The 16,611-nt window shown below is 38.0% G+C and overlaps 1 protein-coding gene across 6 annotated transcripts in view; it reads left to right on the top strand.

The window, feature by feature from the left end:
• Window positions 1–16,611, top strand: part of LOC124554893 (serine/arginine repetitive matrix protein 2-like) — a 391,768-nt gene that overhangs the window by 86,126 nt on the left and 289,031 nt on the right. For all 6 annotated transcript variants that reach the window (XM_047128572.1, XM_047128573.1, XM_047128575.1 and 3 more), the window contains exon 9: window positions 13,664–13,873. In XM_047128572.1, coding sequence (XP_046984528.1) covers window positions 13,664–13,873 — 210 coding nt within the window. The remainder of the gene's footprint in view (window positions 1–13,663; window positions 13,874–16,611) is intronic.

Genomic DNA, 16,611 nt, shown 5'->3' with positions numbered 1-16,611 from the left:
AACGTGCTCTAGAAGGTGTAAGTCAACTACCCTGGCCAGCAAGACCTCCGGATCTGTCCCCCATTGAGCATGTTTGGGACTGGATGAAGCGTCGTCTCACGCGGTCTGCACGTCCAGCACGAACGCTGGTCCAACTGAGGCGCCAGGTGGAAATGGCATGGCAAGCCGTTCCACAGGACTACATCCAGCATCTCTACGATCGTCTCCATGGGAGAATAGCAGCCTGCATTGCTGCGAAAGGTGGATATACACTGTACTAGTGCCGACATTGTGCATGCTCTGTTGCCTGTGTCTATGTGCCTGTGGTTCTGTCAGTGTGATCATGTGATGTATCTGACCCCAGGAATGTGTCAATAAAGTTTCCCCTTCCTGGGACAATGAATTCACGGTGTTCTTATTTCAATTTCCAGGAGTGTAGTTACAGGAGGTTACTGTAGATAAGACATACTGTATCCATCATAATTACAATTTTTGTGTAAAATAAAAAAATTTCTTCTAGAAAATACAGTGAATATACCTTTGACCAATTTTTTTATTTTTTTATTATTATTACTTTTTTTTGAAAAACAATGTTATAATAATAACGCTTGTCAAAAGTATGTATTAATTCAAGAGAAAGGTATTATATATGGTTTTAAACAAGAAAGTCTAGGTTTTTCAATAAGAGTAATTTTATTGCTATAACTGAAACCTTTCATGAATTGTAGTAGTTTAAAATATGTTAAAATCAGCCAGTCTTTATGGTAGACATCTGCACGCAATGGCTCAGGACCTAAAGTGTTAAAATTAGCAGTCAGTTACTCCGTACATGACTGGAAACATAGTTGCCAGTAATAATGTTTACAATCATCATCTTTATTTGTCAGTTTTGTGTTTTACATATGAACACCAGAATGATGATTATTATAAAATCATTGAAAACAAATTTATGAAGGACAGTTGTTTATACGAAGTCTTTTTTTTTTTAAGATCTGTTGGAAAACATATCCTGTAAATGTTCATGAAAACTTCTATTTCATCAGAAAGCCTGGAAGTGTACCAAGCATACTGAATCATTTCATAAAAAATTGGCGTTGACGGTTGATGCACTGTTGGTCGTATTTTTATACAGTCTTCACGGGAATGTATGTGTCTGTTATTTTCAATCAGATAAGCACAATTTTGTATGTGCTGCCTGTCTATACAAATAGGAATCATGAGGTTGATATAAGAGGAGTACATTTTGGAGAAATTGCTATGATTGTACATGTTGGTGATTTCTCTTTTTCTTGAAAGATTTAGTCATATAATTCAGGCTTTGATTGTCCACTCCAAGGGTCAGTAATTAATAGAAACTTCTTTTCCCACATAAGACTTAAAACAACTTTTGAGAAAGTCAATAAGTAGTCCTGTCATTAGATTCCCAGATTTAAAAGAAATTTTTTATATTTTTGCCCATATTCATTTACTGTTTTTTGAACTTTGATGCCAAAGTTACTGGTTGCTTTTTGTGAACAAACAAATATTTGAGGAAGATGATAGCATATTGAGTGATTTATATGTGTGTCACTTTATTCGTGTTGTACCTTTGAAAATGGTTTTACTTCCATTGTCAGCTTAAGTCCTGTAGTACACCAACTGACGCTGACATCCTGGAAAGAGAAAAAAACCAAAATTGAAGTATTTTGTCAAAGAGTTATAAAAATAGGGAGAAAAATGAATTTGTAAATATTCTACAATAATCTACCTGTGTGGTCAGTGTTGATAAAAAAATCTTTGTTGAAATTCAGTATCAATTTAAAAGTGTAGTTTCAAGAAGTGCCTACAGAAGCCAAGGTTTCTTCGGGCATCAGTGTTTCCTTTCCTTTCTTTTCTTTTTTTTTTAAACAAATTTTGGCACTTTTCATTGACGAATGCCATGCTTGCTTTTTGGTTTATGAATGTAGCTGCCACAAGCTTTAAATTCTAAATCTTTAAACTGTTGTGCTGCTGCTAAAGCCCACTGGTGTAAATTCTAAATAGTCACTTGATAATTCTATCAGACTGTAACAAAACAATCATATGGCCAGGAATTGGTTGTTGTGTATTGATTAAATTGATTGCATCCTCTTTTTTTTATTTATTCTTCCCATTGGAATGAACATTCCTTCTTTTTTAACTGGCTGCATCCCTTCTCTTTTTTTTAGTTTCCACGTGGGGTAAGCCTTTGTGATATTAACAACTTCAATTTTGTAATCCAAAGAAAGAGGGTCTACAATGCTTCTTTTTTGTTCTTTTGGTTCATATTCATCTGAGGAGCTATGTTTGCAACAAATATTTTTAATCTCTCCACGGCTTATAATATCGTCAAATTTGTAATAACCAAATTTATAGCAATATTTTAACAGGGTGTCTACGACCCGGGAGATCCAGAAAAACCCAGGAATTTTTTCATCTGGAAGAAAACTGGGAATTTTTCATTGCTTTTGTTCTCAGTTAAATTTTTGTAATTTTGAATGGTAAGAACCAATACTCTAACAAAGGACATTACTGTATCCTGCTACTGCAGAATAATACTGCAACAATAAAACATGAATGAGAGAAAAAACTAAAATAAAACTTAAATTGCAAAGGAAATGCACCGTATACAACAACAAAACACAGTGCTCATACAAGCGTCTGCCAACAGCAAAATGTGTCAAAGGCTTTAGGAAGACTATGCAATGCTTCGTAACAACAAATTGCCTCCGATGAGCATGACGTCACAACTGTTAACATTAGATTTGATTTAGCAGTTACGAGTGGGATCATGCGTATGCACAGTTGAGTAGTATCTTCTTCCGCTTCTGGCTACAGAAACGTGGCTGTTGGCTGTGTAAGTAGTCGCAGCAAATAAAAAAAGGGGGGGGGGGCAGGTAGGTGCTACCGGGAAAAATTTTACTGGCACACCCAAGCTCCAAGCTGCCAGATTGCACAGCAGCCGTGGATCTAGGAGAGGGGGGGGGGGGGGGGGGGATTTATATTCTTGAGGGAAAAACCTTGTTTCACAAAGCGCTTAGCATCCAGCGCACATTGTTCTATCGATTATTTGTATGACTTTGAAACGTGTCCCTGTTGGTTTTTGAACATTGTTGAATACATTCTAAGTTGTTTTCTGAATGAATCGTAAGTTGATTTGTGAATGCGTGCATAGTGTACGTGATGTCTCTGTCAGTGGAATCCTCGTCACATCTAGAAATAAACTTACCTGCAGACAAAAGGGGTTATACGAGCTGAGCAGAGTAGAGCCGAACGAAAGAAAGCCAACCACTGTCTGATTATGTGGTTGATTAGGTTTGTGAATGATGAACGTTGTTATGATTACCAGCGAAATCCATAGATTCAGACTACCAGAGTGTGAATAAACGACCAACAGAAATAACAGCTAAGAAAGATTACGTATTATCTTCTCAGTGTAGCCAAGAAAATGAAGTTTTGACAGAAAATTTTTGGACAGATTGCTATACTAGCAAGGGCCAGTTGTAAAGTCTCCGGCTAGCAGCCGCTTAAAGGTCTATTCTGGAAGTAGCACGGAAAACGCGTTGTACAAACACATAACAATGCCTAATCGGAGAATAATCACGGGATAACTAAACTGGTGATTCTGGTAGAGTTAGTGAAGTTTACCGGCGAATAAGCTTTGACATTTGCAGGAATAAATATAGAATTAGTGATGACAACACTGTTTGTTAGAACAAGGCAGGAGAAGAAACGGTGACATCACTTAAATTACGGAAGAATATGACGATTCCAGATTTACATAAAAATTTCGCACTTCTACTTTTGATCTCATGCTTGAGAAACTGGAGCGTATGAATGAAGTGTAAAACAATTTCCTAATGTAAAGCTTTTTGCTTGTAGTAGGCCTAATTGGCATTTGATAATGGTACTTTGTGAATTATATTCTGCCGTGTTATAAAAATGACCATGTCTGCCAAAACAGTCTCGTTTATTTGGCGTGTGTTACAATTGCTGCGGTATTATAAAGGCCTATTTTGTTTTATCTCACAGACAGTAACAGAATACAGTTAATCAGGTCGAGAAACCACACCAGTCTTGGGCCTATTTGTAATTACAGCTTTTTCAGTATTAGACAACTACATTTCGATTTTGCATGTAGCAAAACATTTGACAAACTTTGATGAGGTAACAGATCCTTTCTCAGAAAGGAAGGCATGCCATGTAAAGCTGTAGCAAGATTAGAGAGAAAAAAAATTCTAGGAGCTAAAGATTGAAGAAATGTGTACTGTCTTGCTTGTCTCTTCTCTTTACTGGTTTTATGTATCCTATACTTAATTTAATGTCACACAAAGCAGCAAGTTGTTAGCTAATAGGGAATAAAGAGTGCAAATTTTCTGAAGAGTTTTTTTTTAAAAAAGAGGGGCAGGATGTCAAACCAGCCGACTGGAAGCAGGAGAGGCACCATAGGACATTTTAATTTCCACTGTCCTGAATATAGTTTGATGGCATCCAGTACAAAATATACACGTTTCAATTCCACAGACAGTGACGTGCGATAGAAGAATGCTGTGTGAAGAGGTGTGGCGCTGCACTTTGGCACATTTAAGATCAAATAACATGTCTTACAATTCCTCGGACACGTATGTTTTATGTATCAGACTCTCCAGAAAGATGTGCGCTACAAAATGAACATATTTTCGAAAATTAGATTTTTGTAAAATTTTTGATGTCCTATCTCAAACGCTCGAGGGACGCCAGTATTAGTTTCAGATTTTATTTTATTTCCACCTTTCTGAGAGTCAAACATTAATTGCCATGCAGAACAATGAAGTTATTTTTATTGATTTGCTGAAGAAATTTTCTTGTATTAATCTTTTCCGCTGAGGCAGTTAATATATTTGAAACAAAGGGTTTAATTTCAAACTATTGGCTAGTTTCAACTGTTCGGTGCATTTCAGTGTACGTTTTCATCTTCTAGCACGTATGGCATTATGCCATTACAAAGAACCAGACATAATGAAGTACTGGTACTCAAGGAAATTTACATCCCGAAACCACATTGTAAAGCTTAATATCAGGTCGATTCCTTCTTCACTGGGAATCTGGGACTCATTTAAAAATCAGCTCTTTGACGATGAGCCATTTAGAAGAATTTATAGCCAAGAATATCACACTTTTATGTCGTTATTAAAAAATTTACTGGCACATTTGTGTGATATATCTTAAAATGTAATATGTGCATAAAATACCAACATTATATGTGAAAGCTTAGCTTCTCTTACAGCGTATTGGCCTTAAGAGACCAATATTATATGTGAAAGCTTTGTTTTTCTTGTAGCAACATTATATATATTAATTTAAACCATTAACTTTTCCTGTTCGTGTGTTTGCACTACTTAACAGTGATGTTGCTATTGGCTGACAACACAACATGTCCGAAGCTCTGAATATCCACTGTCATCAGCTGGCGAGATCCCGTGACATGAGCTACGATTGGTTTACAAATACGCATCTCAATCTCGATTTCAATGCTTTGGAAAGTAACATGCGGTGTTTGGTGGAATTCGAATTTATACTTTCGTAATACGAAAATATGCAGCGTACATGTTACTGCACTGCACTTCAAACATCTTTCCAAAAGGTGTTTTTTCCCCTGAGTTTCGTTTTCTAAAGTGCCGGGAAATTCTACGCTCATGTATAAAACCATAACCATTCAAAGGATTGATAAGTTATACAGCTTCGAGAGAAAATATACTGTCAATTAACAGGGAAAAACTATATTTCGACCCGGGAGAAAGTGTATTTTTAACCGGGAAATCTGGGAATTTTTTTCCTTGTCAGCGTATACACCCTATTTAATGACAGCAGTAATTAAAGCATAAATTTACCTCCAATTAAATGCATTTGAAAGCATTCAACTTTTTAAAAAGAAAACATTAATAGTAATTCACATGTTACATTAATTAACTGTAACAGTCATTTCATAAATACTCTGAGGTGACAAAAGTCATGGGAAAGCAGTATGCACACATACAGATGGCGATAGTATCACTTACACAAGGCATTAAAGGGCAGTGCATTGATGGAGCTGTGATTTGTACTCAGGTGATTCATGTGAAAAGGTTTCCAATGTGATTATGACCACATGACAGGACTTAACACACTTCGAATGCGGAATGGTAGCTGGAGCTAGATGCATGGGACATTCCAGTTCTGAAATAATTAGAGAATTCAATATTCTGAGATCCAGAGTGTCAAGAGTGTGCCAAGAACACCAAATTTTAGGCATCACCTGTCACCATGGAGACAGTAGTGGCTGACCAAGGGCAGTGGCATTTACGTAGGGTTGTCAGTTCTAAAAGACGAACAACACTACATGAAATAACCACAGAAATCAATGTGAGCATACGATGAACATACTCGTTAGGACAGTGTGGTGAAATTTGGCCTTAATTGGATAGGGCAACAGACAACCGACATGAGTGCCTTTATTAACAGCACATCACCAGCAGCACCTCTCCTGGGTTTGTGACCATATCGTTTGGACCCTAGATGACTGGAAAACTGTGGGCTGGTCAGATGAGTCATGATTTCAGTTGGTAAGAGTTGACAGTAGGGTTCGAGTGTGGCACCAACCCACAAAGCCATGAATCCTAGATGTCAACAAGTCACTGTGCCAGCTGGAGTGGCTCCATTATGCTGTGGGCTTTGTTTGCACGGAATAGACTGGGTCCTCTGGTCCAACTGAACCAATCATTGACTAGAAATGGTTATGTTCGGCTACTTGCAGACCATTAGCAGCCATTCATTGACTTAATGTTCCCCGACAGTGATGTCACTTCACCGGCCTACAATTGTTCGTGATTGGTTTGCAAAACATTGTGGGCAATTTGACCGAATGATTTGGCCACTCAGATCACTCGACATGAATCCCACCGAACATTTATTGACACAATATTAGGAGGTATCCTGTGACTTTTGTTATCTCAGTGTAAAGTAAAATTTTTTATGATTTAATTGATAATATTATATGTCTTTAACTTGATTTAAAAGTTCCAATTTTTAAAACTATTTTTAAATAAAAAATTACTTGGATTTAGGCCATGCGAGTGTGTTACAGACGCAGCCATAAGTATGTAAACTGACCAGTATATGAGCTCCACTTAAAACTTTGAGTTCTTTGTCTCAGGATATTCTGGCTAGTACACTTCACAACTTTTAATGGTAGATACACTTCAGGTGTATATTTAACCTGTGATGTCTCATTCGGAACTGGATTTCATAGACTGTAAGGTCCCCTTGTGAGATCAAAATGCCTTGTCATTAGAATGCTGAGAGGAAGTCAGTAGTGACATCACTGAATCATTTAGAAAATTTTCTCAGCTAGTGAAAATAAGCAGTTCCATGTTTATGGACCTGGAGTCAGATTTCTGAACAGACTGGAGGGAGTACATGGCCATAGCATCATGTCTGTGATTCAGGGGTAGTGCAGTACAAGTTATCCAATTCAGATTGTTTCTAAATCAAAGAACATTGTACATTAAGGACTAACTGAAGGAGGTGGTGCAGTTGTTGGACACTGAACTCATTCGTGAGGATGAAGTTTTCTCTGTCCAGCCATCCTGATTTTGTTTTTTTGTTTTTTTCTTAAATTATTTCAGGCAAATGCCAGGGCAGTTCCTTCAGCAAAGCCATGGTGTGCCACCTGTTATACCCATATAAAATCGTACTTCTCTGTTCTACATGTTTGTATTTTTTGGCAAAATTCACATCTTAAATTTGGGTTTATTTTTGATTAAATTTGCAATTTTTATTTATTTATTTATTTTATTCAAATTTAAAAGGTTGTCACATTGTGTGACTGGTGATGAAGTATGAGTACTTTGAAAATGGCTCTTACTAATTAAGTGGAAATTGGGGAGCTTTTTCACTGGAATGTGTAATTTTGCAATAACTTCAACATTTTTTTCTGATCTGATCTTTGCTTGTTTTCTTCTTTTAGATGTATTTAAGCTTTTAACAGATGATTGTTTCTGTTGGGAAGCAGCAGTATTTTCCCATCAGTGAACAGGGTGCTTCTCTGGTTTAAGATGTTTCTTCCATTATTTTTCTTTTCCTGCCCAGTTTGATCAAATTGGTTGTGGCCTTTCATGGACATTCATAGCCATGCCACCCATACTTGACAACAGGTACTTGTGTAGACCTAAAACAGAAAAAAAACTATTCACATGTTAGGCAAGACTTGTGGCTTGGTCAAAATACGTTGATAGGGCTTGTATTTTCCAGTTGCTATAGTACAAAGTGGTGGACACAATAAACAGGCAGTTCGCCCAAGCATAAACAAACTAGAATTGCGACTGGCAGATTTGAGAGTAGTAGTACGGGGAACAAGCCCCATCTCCTTCAAGGAGGGCCGCCAGTCCTACACTAGTGTTCTGCGTTTCTGTGAAAACAGAACTGACACACGATTGTAGGGATCACCAATCCATTTTGGTGTTCTGAGGATCATAATTAAATTCTGTAATGGAGCACAATTAGTAACTATTCATTTCAAAATAATAAAAGAAAACAATGAGCAACCCACAACACAAAGTATTTGATAACAGCTACCGCACAATTGCTTGTGGGAATTAGCATTGTTGTGAATGAGGTCTCTACTGGTATTTGACACAACCACAGTTCAAAACACCTGCAGCCTAAATCTGTCCCGTAAAAGTTTACATCTTATTCTAACTCCTGAGCTTCAGTTAACAGACAAATTTGCTGCTAGGTTCCATGGCCAAGTCCTGCGTTGCATTACGCGGAATCTATCTTATACAGACCTTTCAACTGTCCTCTGTTGACTTGGTGGCAGAGTATTGAGTGCACTGATAATGTCACTGCATTTGTGCACTTTATATTTTGCGAACATGTTCTTATGCACTTTATCTTTCGAAATTGGTTTTGCCAGATGATGTGCTGTACCAGTAACCAAAAAATGGGAATATTTTTTATACTTCTATACAGAAAATAAAGCTATTTAAAACTATCTTTGGTAAAATGTATCAACTGGTTACAACTCAATATGAAATAACAATTAAAAGATAATTTTGCATTTTGAAACAGAATTCACATTTTTATTGCAAATGCGAATTTTTCAGGTCCTCACTAATCAGTAATATAGGTATCAGCACCTTAAATACATGAATCTTTCTACAGTTGAGAGATCTTCAAAGGACAATTGAAAAAAGTGTGATGGAACAGCTCACCATCTCAGCATCGTTGACAGGACTGACTGCGGACCTTTGGTACAGAGCTGAGCGGAGGGTCTGAATCAGAGGCTGAGACAGTTCTGCGACCGTGTGGGCTGCAGATTCCTCGACTTGCGCCATAGGGTGGTGGGGTTTCGGGTTCCGCTGGATAGGTCAGAAGTCCACTACACACAGCAGGCAGCTACATGGGTAGCAGGGGTTGTGTGGTGTGGACTGGGCGGTTTTTTAGGTTAGATGGCCTCGGGCAAGTACAGAAAGGGCAACAGCCTCAAAGGGTGCGAGGCAAAGTCAGGACATGCGGGGACCAAGCAGCAATCAATATTGTAATTGTAAACTGTCAAAGCTGCGTTGGGTAAAGTACCGGAACTTCAAGCGCTGATAGAAAGCACCGAAGCTGAAATTGTTATAGGTACGGAAAGCTGGCTGAAGCCAGAGATAAATTCCGCCGAAATTTTTACAAGGGCACAGACGGTGTTTAGATAGGATAGATTGCATGCAACCAGTGGTGGCGTGTTTACCCTGTGGTGAAATAGAAGTGGATAGTACCTGTAAATTATTATGGGTGGAGGTTATACTCAACAACCGAACTAGGTTAATAATTGGCCTCTTTTATCGACCTCCCGACTCAGCAGCGTTAGTGGCAGAACAACTGAGAGAAAATCTGGAATACATTTCACATAAATTTCTTTAGCATGTTATAGTCTTAGGTGGAGATTTCAATTTACCAGATATAGACTGCGACACTCAAATGTTTAGGATGGGTGGTAGGGACAGAGCATAGCATCGAGTGACATTATACTGAGTGCACTATCCGAAAATTACCTCGAGCAATTAAACAGAGAACTGACTTGTGGAGATAACATCTTGGACCTACCGATAACAAACAGACCCGAACTTTTCGACTCTGTAAGCGCAGAACAGGGAATCAGTGATCATAAGGCTGTTGCAGCATCCCTGAATATGGAAGTGTTTATGGAAAAAGTTCAAGGCAATCGTAAATTGCGTTTTAGACAGGTACGTGCCGAGTAAAACTGTGATGGACGGGGAAAACCCACCGTGGTTCAACAACAAAGTTAGGAAACTACTGTGAAAGCAAAGAGCGCTTCACTGCAAATTTAAACGCAGCCAAAACCTCTCAGACAAACAGAAGCTAAACGATGTCAAAGTTAGTGTAAGGAGGGCTACGGGTGAAGTGTTCAGTGAATTCGAAAGTAAAATTCTATGTACCGACTTGACAGAAAATCCTAGGAAGTTCTGGTCTTACTTTAAATCAGTAAGTGGATCGAAACAGCATATCCAGATGGGATGATAATGGCATTGAAACAGAGGATGACACGCGTAAAGCTGAAATACTAAACACTTTTTCCAAAGCTGTTTCACAGAGGAAGACCACACTCCAGTTCCTTCTCTAAATCCTCGCCCGAACGAAAAAATGGCTGACATCAAAATAAGTGTCCAAGGAATAGAAAAGCAACTGAAATCACTCAACAGAGTAAAGTACACTGGACCTGACGGGATACCAATTCGATTCTACACAGAGTACGCGAAAGAACTTGCCCCCCTTCTAACAGCCGTGTACCGCAAGTCTCTAGAGGAATGGAAGGTTCCAAATGATTGGAAAAGAGCACAGGTAGTTCCAGTTTTCAAGAAGGGTCGTCGAGCAGATGCACAAAACCATAGGCCTATATCTGTGACATTGACCTGTTGTAGAATTTTAGAACGTGTTTTTTGCTCACGTATCATGTCATTCCTGGAAACCCAGAATCTACTCTGTAGGAATCATCATAGATTCCAGAAACAGCGATCGTGTGAGACCCAACTCGCTTTATTTGTTCATGATACCCAGAAAATATTAGATACAGGCTCCCAGGTAGACGCCATTTTCCTTGACTTCCAGAAAGCTTTCGATACAGTTCCGCACTGTCGCCTGATAAACAAAATAAGAGCCTACGGAATATCAGACCAGCTGTGTGGCTGGATTGAAGAATTTTTAGCAAACAGAACACAGCATGTTGTTATCAATGGAGAGACGTCTACAGTCATTAAAAGTAACCTCTGGCGTGCCACAGGGGAGTGTTATGGGACCATTACTTTTCACAATATATATAAATGACCTAGTAGATAGTGTCGGAAGTTCCATGTGGCTTTTCGCTGATGATGCTGTAGTATACAGAGAAGTTGCAGCATTATAAAATTGCAGTGAAATGCAGCAAGATCTGCAGCGGATAGGCACTTGGTGCAGGGAGTGGCAGCTGACCCTTAGCGTAGACAAATGTAATGTATTGCGAATACATAGAAAGAAGGATCCTTTATTGTATGATTATATGATAGCGGAACAAACACTGGTAGTAGTTACTTCTGTAAAATATGTGGGAGTATGCGTACAGAACGATTTGAAGTGGAATGATCATATAAAATTAAATGTTGGTAAGGCGGGTGCCAGGTTGCGATTCATTGGGAGAGTCCTTAGAAAATGTAGTCCATTAACAAAGGAGGTGGCTTACAAAACACTCGTTCGACCTATACTTGAGTATTGCTCAACAGTGTGGGATCCGTACCATGTCAGGTTGACAGAGGAGATAGAGAACATCCAAAGAAGAACGGCGCGTTTCGTCACGGGATTATTTGGTAAGCGTGATAGCGTTACGGAGATGCTTAGCAAACTCGAGTGGCAGACTCTGCAAGAGAGGTGCTCTGCATCACGGTGTAGCTTGCTGTCCAGGTTTCGAGAGGGTGCGTTTCTGGGTGAGGTATCAAATATATTGCTTCCCCCTACTTATACCTCCCGAGGAGATCACGAATGTAAAATTAGAGAGATTTGAGCGTGCACGGAGGCTTTCCAGCAGTCGTTCTTCCCGCGAACCATACACAACTGGAACAGGAAAGGAAGGTAAAGACAGTGGCACGGAAAGTGCCCTCCGCCATACACCGTTGGGTGGCTTGTGGAGTATAAATGTAGGTGTAGATGAAGATAAATGAATATGAAAGAGAAAATACAGTAATTAAGGATGTATATTGCTGTGTGTTGAGACTAGAATATTATTTATTGATGAAAAAAGGCGCTGTACAACAGACAGCCATGCACAAATGGCAGATTGATTAACTTTCAGAGTCCTCCTTCAAAGTTCAGGTGCATGTGTTCACCCCCACCTACCACCCACTAGTCCATCATCCTCCTCCTCCCCCCCACCCATTTTTCCATATGCTAAGCAATTTATCATGTGTACTCTGTGCCTGTCTGCTGGTCAATGTCTTTTCTGATGATTAGTCATTTATCCTCAAGAATATATTTGATCCTGAATTTTCTATTGACTGACTTTATGAAAACAAAATGGGAAGTTATACATACAACAAAAAATTGTCTTTGTTACATGAGACAATTTGATTGGCTGTAACAGGAAGCAGGCAGGGTGAATTTGGGTTAAAGACTGGAGATCATTATATGTTCGGAAGTTTAAAGAATGCATCAATCAGTCAAATTATAAAGTTAAGTAAAAACTCCATAAGTTAAAGCAGCTCAGAATTATTTTAGATAATTTTTCTTCGTTAATTTGTGATATTCTTGCCACTGGAAGACACTGGTATTTTTTAAAACTTACTCAGGCATCTGCAGTAGACTGATTGATAGTGCTGTGTGACCTGTGTATAATGCACTAAGCACAAGGATGTTGTTTTCTAGTTTCTGTAACATTTCTGTAGTCTTTTTGCTGAGTATCCTTTCCAGTGGTACAAAATTTGTACGATGCCTTTAGGTAAAATCCTTCATTTTTAATATCTCGGCAGTGTGCGGGAAAAAAGAGCTAAAAACGTGTAATATTGATAGAAACATGAATTGGGTGATCAATTGAAATTAAGGAATTATGCTATTTATATTAAGAATTCTGTATATAATTCATTGACTTCACCAGCAAAACAACATTTTCATGGCAGATAAATGTATGAATTCATTATGTTGATTATGCTGACTGTACTTGTTGTTATTGTTCCTGCCTTTCTCTCCAAAGTGTCGGAGAGTTATCTCATTAGTTCTTTGATGTTTTAATGACAACCATAGAACATCTGTTCTTTTATCTTGTACTTTCCTAAAGAAAATTTTGCCTTCTCCTTTATAGGTGTTAAGTAAATGTTTGATAATTTATGTTTTTATATATTTATAGTGCTATGTATCGAAACATTAATGCTCTAAACTGTACTCCGTTTAAGAGTTTTGCACATTTTTGTGGTTGAACAGACCTTATGCTGGATCTGTTTGGAAAAGACATTCTTTTTCAGTAGTAGTCTAGTAATACTTCAGTGTAGTTTCATCATAACCTATTGTACTATTTACAGTGATGGTAGATACGTAGTTCTTTTCCAACATTCAATTATCTGTTATAGAATTACTTTCATTCTTGTCAGATAAAAGTCTTGAAGTCTGTAGATAAATTTACTATTTAAGTGATTTTACATTACAGGTTGAAGAAATTGTAAGCGTATCTTCTGATGATGAATTAGAGCTTGAAGTTGTTACTAGAAGTGGAAGAAGAGTTAGAAGACCTTCAGTTTCATCAAATTCTGACAGTGCCAGGACACAGCAGAAAACACCTGCTAAAAATGGACCAGCTGAACAAACAAGTACTGCGAGAAAGAAAGTGACGAGACGGGCACCCTCACCCCGTGGAGAGGTAGGTTAAACTGCTTATAGATAAAATGAAACAAACGTTCATGCAGTGTAGTGTCAGAATAAATTTGATTTGCTTTGTTATTTTTATTAATTGGGTGTTAAAAACTGGTGTTTTATATGGGTCTAATGTACAAGTTAATAAAGAGATTACACTGAAGTTTTTGAGAAAGTTAGGCAAATCACATCTTTTCTGATCGCCTATCATATCTTTTATGTAGTGCTCTCCTTCAGCTTGTACACACTACTGTGTGTTGTGTCTCCTATTGCTTGAATGTCCAGAATGTACCTATTTGGAATGGCTGTTCAGAGATGCTTCATAGTTGCACATATCCACTTCTGGAGGCACACAATTATGCTCAAGATGGTTTCTTACACTTTTAGAAAGAGAAAATCATAGTTAAGTTACCCTATAATGCCACATGATGGATACTGATGCGTATTTGTGAGTACTCCAGTATATCCTTAACCCTTTAACTGCTCTGGACGTGTTAACGTTCACCCCTTTGTACCTGTCCCTGTGTGCTCTGAACGTGTTTACACGTGCCACCAGTCCTTCTACCTGGTACTCTTAACACGTTCAGAGCACACAGGGACAGGTACAAAGGTCCACACGTTAACATGTCCAGAGCAGTTAAAGGGTTAAATTGAGGTGACTACATGAAGAGAGCAGCTGTCATTGTGGTGTAAGACACATTGCAGATCATGACTCCTCTATTCTTTAGCAAAACTTAGAAAATCAGACTCCAGTGTACCAATGTAATGAAAAAAAGCTTCCTCCATCTGGTGTATGTTTCCTTGTTTTCTTGACTTTCATTATATAACAATCATTTGTGGAATTTCAGCAATATGATTGCCACTTTGCCTCTGGATCCAAATGGTACAGTCACAATTTATCAGCAGTTACAATCTTGAATATCAAATTTTACATACCCAAGTGAAGCCTAGGAAGCATTTGTTGAGATAACTACACATGCTGGGACCTCTGTTCTGTGGCCAAATAGATGATATTCAGTGACTGTAAACTCCACTGGCATGAAGGCAGTGGATGACAACGGAACAAGTCCTTCAGGTGCAGTGGATGTATTAGTTGTTGCTGCAAGTTCTCTCTTTATGTAAACCTTTAAGTAGGCATGGCAGACTCATCCATCTGTGATGTGATATGATATATCCACCTGCACAATTCAGTGACTTGTAATTTGTAGGATTGAAAAGTTACAGTCCACCTGATGTTATGAAGCTGGCAGCTGCTTACTCCGCTGTATGATAACCTTTATCAGTTGAGCTGCTGTGTTCTCTGATAGTTATAAAATTTTTGTTTGTACTGCTGCTTTACCAAGGACAATGAGGAAAATGGTGATATGGAGGTGTGGAGTACACACAAGAAGAGGCCTTCAAAGAAATATATCTTGCTGATGTGTAGAATGTGAAGTTCCTTTATGTGCAGCACCCTGTTATAAAATAGTTAACACAGAAAACAAACTGTAGTTTTGCAAAAAAAAAAAAAATGCCATTTGCTTGTGTAATTCATTCTATATTTCACAATGCCAAAGGCAAAAAGATTGGGATGGGTCCAAGGAGATCTTAAAGAAATTGGTGGGGTCTATATGATCTTAACCCATTTGAGTCAGCACCCCCGAATCTCCCTTATAAACTGGTGTAGCCAGTGCCTGAGTAGTAATTGGGCATGGTCTCGAAAGAGTTAACGTTCTTACAAAGTAAATCATTCACAAGAACAGAATCACCGTCATCATTATTGTCAGAATCACTTGAAAAACACTGCCATTCTCCAATTATTTTGGGTGTAATAATGTAACTGTTACTGGAATAGTCCTCCAAACCATTAAAACATTCACTCACACAGTCACCTGGATCTCCATTCTTACTTGGAACATCTGAATAATCTTTGTCCAAAACCTTGAAAAGTATTTAATATTCATTCAGTTCCTTCCATTTCCTGAGTAAGATGATCTCCAAAAGCAGGAGGAACTTTGAAATATCAAAAGACTATCAGTATGCTAAATAATCAACTAATAAATTCAACACTTGGTTTTGATACATTGACTGCTGGTGTAAACATCTAAGTAGATGAAGTAGTTAAAACATATCCCAGCAGATGGCATCTACAGATAGCATATTGAAAACCCAAGTTATCTCAATATCCATACATAACAGATGACACACGAAATAGGAGTAAACTTGAGTCCTGTCCGCAATGTGGTAATTTTGGTTCATAAATTAAAACCCACAAAGAAATGTTTCCACAAGTGAGGAAGGTACATGGTGCAACTACACCAGCTTGTGCATTTAGTTCATAATAAAGAGATGGAAGCAGTTCATGTGTGATGTGAATCCTTCGGGAAGTTTGGCAGGTTGTGTCAGACATATTGCCCAAATAGATGTGCCCTGGTCTAGATAATGAAAAATTAGCCATAATTAAAAAAGGTGATCATTATTTTTAGACATATGTAGGTAGTTAATAAACTAACTAATAAGAAATTTACCATCTTATCTGTGACTTTGAAGAGGAATTAAATATCTGGTCCTTCTCTTTCTTACCTTTCACCTGCTTGTTTTTCCTTTTCTCTGTTTTGCTTCAGTCTACAAGAAAACTGCCTGATGATTTAACTTTTTAATGTATTTTAAATGTTGTTGTTATGATTTCTGCTTATTTCCTCATATTATTTTCATAATAAAACATATTTAAATACTTTTAGCATGACTGAAATTACTGAAATAATT

This window comes from Schistocerca americana, chromosome X (assembly GCF_021461395.2).
Source record: "Schistocerca americana isolate TAMUIC-IGC-003095 chromosome X, iqSchAmer2.1, whole genome shotgun sequence".
Lineage (NCBI taxonomy): Eukaryota > Metazoa > Arthropoda > Insecta > Orthoptera > Acrididae > Schistocerca > Schistocerca americana.
This window is presented reverse-complemented; position numbering and strand designations above follow the sequence as displayed.